Source organism: Pipistrellus hanaki (assembly GCF_964339955.1).
Source record: "Pipistrellus hanaki genome assembly, chromosome: 14".
NCBI lineage: Eukaryota > Metazoa > Chordata > Mammalia > Chiroptera > Vespertilionidae > Pipistrellus > Pipistrellus hanaki.
The window spans coordinates 40,704,767-40,712,886 of record NC_140516.1 but is presented as its reverse complement, the minus strand read 5'-3'; the positions used below and the strand labels follow the sequence as shown (position 1 = coordinate 40,712,886).

Genomic DNA, 8,120 nt, shown 5'->3' with positions numbered 1-8,120 from the left:
ATCATCTCCAAGTCGTTGGTGGATATGTACATGATATGTGCACATCTGGATACATATTGCTGTTAGCCACAGGGAAAAACATAGTATTTCACACTTTTTTGCAGCTGAAACGGTCAATAATTAACCTGAGTGGGCTAATCTCAACTGATTCTGCTGGTTAAAGATTAAGAGTTAGAGGTCCTGCTGGCCAAAATGGCTCAGTGGATGAATATGGACCTATGAACAGGAGGTCACAGTTTGATTCCTGGTCAGGGCACATGCCCAGGTGGTAAGCTTAATCCTCAATAGGGGCATCCAGGAGGTGTACAGGAGGCAGCTGATCAAGGATTCTCTCATTGTTGATGTTTCTACCTCTCTCTCTCCCTCTCCTTTACTCTCTGAAATCAATGAAAAAATATATATATTTTAAAAGTTAGAGGTCCTAGTGATAAGAAATAGTTTTCTACATTCTAAATACCACCTTCTCTTTCCTGACAATATACACCCACTTGATAGACTTTTCAGGAATATTACTTGAATAATTTTATACTCTTTAATCTATAATAATAAAAGCATAACATACAAATCGACCGAACAGCCGAACAGTGGAACAACCGTCCAGATGACCTTACTGACGACCTTCCAGAGGACCTTCCAGATGAAGCCGAAAGGGCCAAGCCCCTTGCACAAATATGCATCAGGCCTCTAGTATATAATACATCTATATATATATATATATATATATATATATATATATATATATATATATGGTATTATATAGAGCAAGTTAGGAATATTGAAAGTCACATGAAGTGTTTCACTGTTATTATTTTAATTAATTATATTTAAAATATCTTTTTTTAAATTAGGGGCACTTATCTTATGAATATGAATGTTACTTTAAAAATTAACATCCCATGACAGTCCATAGTAGGGAGAAATAGCTTTCATAAAATAGATTTCATGGAAAGATCCTGACTGGAATGATTGAGTGAAAGTATTATGGGGCCTAGAGTGAGATCAAATGAAGAAAAAAAAAACTATTATAATCCTCACGATAAGAAGCTATACAGAAATAAATAGTCCATAAAGAAAGGAGCTTGAATAGCAAAAAATATATATAGGTGAATATTAAAACTGCATTGAGAGTAGAATGGATAAATAAATCGTGGTCTATTCATATAATGAACAACGATCCAGCAATGAAAACTAATAAACTACAGCTACAGCTATCAAAATAAATGTATCTCAAAAACCTAAGATTGAGTAATAAAAACAATATATATGACTACATAAATTAACTTTAAGAACATGCAAAATGAAACAGCATATCGGTTATGGCACATACATATATGGTAGAGTTAAAAAACAAGAAACAATAAACAGAATTCAGAAAAGTTTTTACTTCTAGGGGAAGAAAAAGAAAAACTAAGGGGGATTGTATAGGGGGAGTGCTTCCCTGATATTAATTTCCATTTCTTAAGCTGGAAGGTGGCCTCTGGAATTCAGGTAGGAAAGAATGAGGTGAGAAAAAAAAAATGTTGTCATTTGCAAAACCTTCCTGTGGAATTTAAGTTTTTACTATATACTATATGGAGGGGGGTGTGATTTATGGAACAGATTTCTAAAAGAAAAACAACAAAAACCCTAACTACTGTTAAAAGTATATATATATATATATATACTGATGCAGAAATATGTCCAAGATATGAAAATGTAGAAAAACAGCATAGAGGAGATAATTTCACTGGTGAATGCAAATTGCACATCTGCTAAGCATTCTATATGAATGAAATGTCGGAGAGACGGTGGCAAGACAGGAAGGAGGGACTTAAAGAAGGAGGGGGCAGGGTAAAGGAGAGGACTGGAGGGGAGGGAGGAAGGAGAAAGAACCGGGGAAATGGCTAGGAGGGATCTGAAAGGGAAGGGACGAAGCTAGGACAAGCTGCAGACAGACCTTTTGATCAGATCACTTTCAGAATCTCTCTGCCTATTTTAAGTAGTAGAGGGTACATTTGAAAGTGTAACATAGCAACGAAAGGCTTGGAGCTCGCGGAAACCCGTTTGGCTCAGTGGACAGAACTTCGACCTGCGGACTGAAAGGTCCCAGGTTCAATTCTGGTCAAGGGCATGTACCTTGGTTGCAGGCACATCTCCAGTAGGGGGTGTGCAAGAGGTAGCTGATGGATGATTTTCTCATCGATGTTTCTAGCTCTCTCTCCCTCTCCCTTCCTCTCTGTAAAAAATCAATAAAATATGTTTAAAAAAAAAAAAAAAAAAAAGAAAGAAAGAAAGAAAGAAAGAAAGAGAAAGGCTTGGAGCTCTAGATTTACACTAGACCTTGCTTTAAAACCCGTTTTTGCAGCTTCAGGCAAGTTACTTTTCTTATCCTCACTTTCCTTATCTGTAAAATGGGGCTGATGGGGAGTTGAGGATTAAATGAAATAATGCCTTCATGGAGCTTGAAATGTCTGGCTCGGCAGCATTCAATATTAATTTATCCCATTGATATTCATTAATATTGAAATTATTATAATATTAATAATTACATAATATACAGTTATGTAATTGTATATTACGTACATAATTGTAATGTGTGGGGCCCCTGCAGCACTTACTCAGAGAGGCCCGCCCCTCGCTTCGCTTGCCGCTCGCCTATTGGCTGACACGCTGCAGCGCTTTCACCAATGCGAGCGGCTCTAGAAGGAGAAGGCCGAAGGGGCAGAGCCAATGGGCGCAGGGGTTACGGTCTCCTGGCGACGATGCAAACAGTGGCGGCTGCGCCGGCGGGGCAGCCAGGAGCCGCGGAGCAGGCGTTGCCGAGCGGAGGCCGGGGTCCAGCGTTTGCCGCCCCGAGCGCGGCTTTGAGGAGCCATGTCCATCCCGCGAAGCCGAGAGGAGCGCTCCCTCTCCGGCGGCGGCGCGGCCCTGTCCGTGAGGTGCGGACTGACTGCGGCCTCGCGGAAACGCTTCCTCTGACTTCACACCCCTTGCCTACGCTCTTCTTCCTCCCTTTCTTTAGACCCTCGGTCCCAGAAACGTGGACCTCTTCTCTTGAAACCCCGACACCTTCCAGCAGACACCCCCCCCCCCCCTCATCCCTGGGTGACCTCTTCTCTCCATCCCGTAGTCAGTGGCCACACCTCCATCTGTCTTTCCCTGCCCCTCCCCGTTCCATGTCCCCCACCCCTCGCTGGTTTACCTTCTCCAGGCTCCGTATTGCCTTCCGTGGTCCTTTTTCTCCCGACTTTTCTTTGCAAATACCTCCCCGTCCCAATGACAGCGCCCATTTTATCCTTGTAGTCTTTGGGGCCCTTCATCTCTTCCTCCTAACTCCTAGCCAGTCTCTGGATTTATTTGCATTTATAGCAGGCTTTTGATTCACTCACACCGGACAGCTATTGGGTTGGCTGTGGTCATTTTTTAAAATTTGACAATCTAAGGGAAAAGAGAGCAGTGCCCCTGGCTAAATAATCGGGTAGTGATCGCATGGTTTTTTGTTTTCTTGAATCTATTGGGGTGACACTGGTTAAAATTAAGCAGGTTTTGGGTGAATTCACAACACATCACCTATGCACTGTACTATGTATTCACCAAGGTATCGCATGTTTCCATTGTGGCACAATAGTTGCAAATCACTATTCTGGAGTGTTAGTTGCAGTCTGTTCCACACAGTATACTCCCCTGGTCCTGGCTCTTCTCTCCAGTCTCTTGAAGTTTCTTAGCAACCTAGTGTCCTTCTCTTACCTCCTCCGCCATCTATCTTTAAGCATATCCTTAATCCTTCCTATAGAGTAAAGATGTAATATGCAAATGGTCATTGTGCAGTGTAACAACCGACCAGGAAACTGCTGGATCTTGGATCAGCTGGAGGGTGGGGCATAGAGTTACAAGCAGGCAGCAGAGAGCTACAGGAGGATGCAGGGCAGTAAGCTATGAGGGAGGGGTGAGGGGAGTTACAGGAGGGCAGGGCAGCAGGCACAGAGCTACTGGAGGGCAACAGGGAGCTACTGGTGCACGGATTCGTGCGCAGGGCTACTAGTACTTAAATAAAACTGGAATCTCCCCTCATTTCAGACTCTCCTTACTTCTAGCATATACCCACCACACATTCCTTCCTTTAAAAGTATCTTCCTTTTGTGTTCTAACCTTTCATTCATGTTAGCTTAATTCCTTTATTTTCTATATCCGTATTTTTAGATCTATAATATGGCTACACATGCTTCATCTTTGTAAAGAAAAACGTTTCCTACTCCACTCACAATCACAAAGCAGGCTGCCCTCTTCAAAGTTGTTCTTTAAAGATTGTTTTTTAAAAAAATCAAAGCTAATTATAAAAGCAAGACCCAGGATACAACCTGTTTTCTATTAGAATCAAGGGGGTGTGTGCTTCTCTTTCTTGCTGTTTTCACTCTCCCCAACCCCCTCAAGTAGACAAGGCCCCAGAAATTCTTCTGAGACTTCCTTGGGTTTGAGTAGAGGATTTGCTTCACTGAAAAAGTTCTCTGAAGAAGTTTTCTTGAAACCCATGAAACTTTAAGGCTACGTTTAAATTTCTCTCCTACTTGGATTCAAACTGGCCTCACAGCCAGCATAAGTGTTCTTTCATATTAGATAGTGTTTTAGGCAGAGAGGGGGTGAAATTAGTGTAGACGTGTTTCAAAGATTTTGATGACCTTTTGTTTGCTTTGTCAAAAACAAAGTGTTTGGAATGTGTTATACTGATGGTGATATATCTTTTCCCTAAAGATGGGTGCAAGGATTCCCTAAGCAGAATGTCCATTTTGTCAACGACAGCACCATTTGCTACGCCAGTGGCAATTTCATAATATTTATTAATCTCGAAACCAAGAAAAAAACTCTACTCCAGTGTATGAATGGCATTGTGGGCGTCGTGGCAACTAACATTCCTTATGAAGTTGTTGCTTTTTCTGACCGGAAGCTAAGACCTCTCATCTACATATACAATGTTCAAGGATTGACCAGAAGGACCAAATTAAAAGGTATCCCTCAAGACCCTCCCTCCGCCGTAACTGAAGGATCTTGTCCTAAGATGTAACCAAACCTAGTTCTGATAAATGAAGAATGTTTTTGGAAGATTTTTGTTGTTGTTGTTGTTGTTATAATACACATTTTTAAAGAAGGAATCAGGCTGATCACAACGGATTTAATGAATTGGGCTAGAGCCTTGCTACTCACAGTGTGGTCTGCTTACCTTCAACATGGTCATCACCTAGGGTACTTTAAATGCAGAAACTCTGCTCCCATCCCTGACTTAATGAATTAGAATCTGCATTTTAACAACATTCCCCAGGTGATTCATATGCACATTATGATTGAGAAGCATTGAGCTAAAAGACGCAGTTACTAAATACATTTTGAAAAAAACCTTTTTCAAAACAATTTTTTTTTTTTACTTTTCTGGTAGTTTATTGAAAATCCAGGTGAATTGATGTATTAAAGGTAAGTCTCTGAGCCTCAATTTTCTTTTCTGTGAAATGGGGATAATGGTAGTATTATTAAGACTAGTGATAAGAAATAAAATTATATCTATAATAACAAAAGGGTAATATGGTAATTAGACCAGAGAGCTGAATGACCTTCCGGACATCCAGATGTCCTTTCTGACAAAGCTGAGGCCCCTGGAAATAAACTAGAGACTGTAGTTAATCTCAGAATATGATAATTAAGTCCCTGTAATGTTTTTTTTGTTTTTGTTTTTGTTTGTTTGTTTTTGTTTTTTTTTTAAATATTTTAGGCAATGTTCTTCTGGACTATACTCTACTTTCATTCAGTTATTGTGGCACCTACCTGGCTAGCTACTCCTCTCTCCCGGAATTTGAATTGGCTCTCTGGTAAGTTTCAGCATCCTGCCAAATTCCTTTCATTTGAGTGAAATTTGACTAGTTAAAAGAATTTACAGAATGCTTTTACATTAGGTTACTTATAAAAATCAAAGGAGGGATACATGAAAAATCTGAAACAACGAAAACAGAAGAAGTAAAAGTCCTAATCATGACGTTTAATTTTAGTTACTACTTTTAGGCATGAATTTTGGTAGGGCAAAAGCTAAATGAGAGTTAAATTAATTACCCTAGTTCTCTTTTTATTAATGTGTTACAATATTTCTTTTGTCAAAAAAAAAAAAAAAAGAATGCATTTATAAATACATAAGCTTTCATCTTTTCTACAAATAAATAGCCTGCTTCCCACTAATGTTGAACTTAGTTAGATGGTCTCTATATTAGAGCTCAGGGTGAAGTGGTTGTTTTGCTGTACAGGACTACCTGTGGATAAGATATAGCTGTGGTCTTTGCTGGGTGGTTCCATGTGGCCAGATTCAAAACTGCAGGCACTCTTCCATCCTTAAAACAAACTCCTTCAGGGGAGTCTTATTAAGGGAAAATACAAAATGTTCCAGGAATGATTGAGGATGCTCCTTACATATTAGTATTTCTTACATAAAAGCTAGAGCCCAGTGTGTGGAATTGCATGACACTCAGACCCGCCTCGCCAGTGCAGGACCCATCACTGCACCTCCTGGTGAATGGTCGTTTGGTCATTATGGTGTTACAGCATTACAGCCACTGGCTTTTTATAATATAGATGTAATAATCTAGGTTCAGTGAGCCACATTTAGTTTATGCAGTTTATTTCTTTTTTTTTAAAGCTTTATTGAGATATAGTTGACTTATAATAAAATATATATACAAATGTACAATTTGATAAGTTTTTACTTATGAATAAACCCATGAAACCATCACTGTAATCAAGATGATAAGTATATCCATCACCCCCCAAAAGTTTCTTTGGGCCTCTCAGAGCCTTCCTTATTGACCCTTGCCACACAAACTCTTACCCCATCACTGCCCTGCTCCCTGCCCCCTGCCCCCAGTCAACCACTAAAATGCTTTCTGTCACTCTGGATTTGTTTGTGTTTTCTAGAATTTCATATACAGGAAGTCATACATTGTATACCCTTTTTTGGGGGTCTGGCATTTTCTATGCAACATAATTATTTTGAATTGTCTTATTTTTAAACTCTCATGCTATGTATCAATTTCATGGTATAGGTAAACCACAGTTTGTTTATCTACTCACCTGTTGATGGATGTATTAGTTTTCTAGTTAAGCAAGTACCACAAACTGAGTAACATAAACAGCAGAGTTTATTGTCTCATGATTGTGGATACTACAAGTCTGAGATTCAGGTGTGAGGGCTGTGAGGAAAGCGACCACTTTAGAGAATAGAAGAGAGCCCTCAACAGAGAAATAGTGGCACAAAGGTTGTATTGAGGCTTCAGTGAATGTAGTAACCAGGAATTGATAATGTCACTGACACACATAGTACTATGATCTTCCTATGTCTCCCTACCCCATGTTTTCAGTTGTATCCATCCAGGCTTGACAATTTTTGCCAGGCATCTGAGGCAGAAAAGTCTAAAGATCAAGGAAGCAGCAATACTAGCAATAGAATGATTGACATGATGGACAGGACATTTGGGATGAGGATGGAAGAAGGCGAGAGCAGAGGAAGCCAAAAGACCAAGCGAGCTTATAAATATTAATTCCAGTTTCACAGTCACAACTCTGAGTGGAGTGCTGGCTGCCTGTATGCTGCGGGTGAGAGAAGGGAAATAGCTTACATTAATTTTTTTTCTTTTTATTTCATCTATCAAAGGACATTCAGTAGGCATTTATGACATTCAAGTGAATAAACAAATTAATACATTTTAAAGTATTGGTACTGTGATTGAAGAAACTCAATAAATGATCAATTAACATCAATGTATACAATACACCCCAGTATCATAAAGTATTTGCATATACTATAGAGATTTAGATACCTACATTTATTTAGATACCTACATTTATATTCAATTTTCTAGATTTGGATGAGTAAAATACAAATTAAATAAGGAAGATAAAATAGACTTGGTAGCATATGAATAATATTTTTTAAATAGTTATTTTCCTTTAACAGGTACAGTATAATGATAATCATAACTGTTTTATGAGTGTAATATTAATGCCATAGAGTAGATAAATTATAAGTCACAATTTATGTAAATTGTATTCATATAATTAGATAATTATTCTCAATATATGAAATTCACATGAATTGTGTTTTTACCAAATGC

The 8,120-nt window shown here is 39.0% G+C and overlaps 1 protein-coding gene across 1 annotated transcript in view; it reads left to right on the top strand.

Moving 5' to 3' along the window:
* Window positions 1-2,737: 2,737 nt before the first annotated feature.
* Window positions 2,738-8,120, top strand: part of CFAP43 (cilia and flagella associated protein 43) — a 75,154-nt gene continuing 69,771 nt past the window's right edge. The window contains exons 1-3 of the mRNA XM_084904014.1: window positions 2,738-2,918; window positions 4,729-4,982; window positions 5,738-5,834. Coding sequence (XP_084760140.1) covers window positions 2,854-2,918; window positions 4,729-4,982; window positions 5,738-5,834 — 416 coding nt within the window. The 5' untranslated portion in view covers window positions 2,738-2,853. The remainder of the gene's footprint in view (window positions 2,919-4,728; window positions 4,983-5,737; window positions 5,835-8,120) is intronic.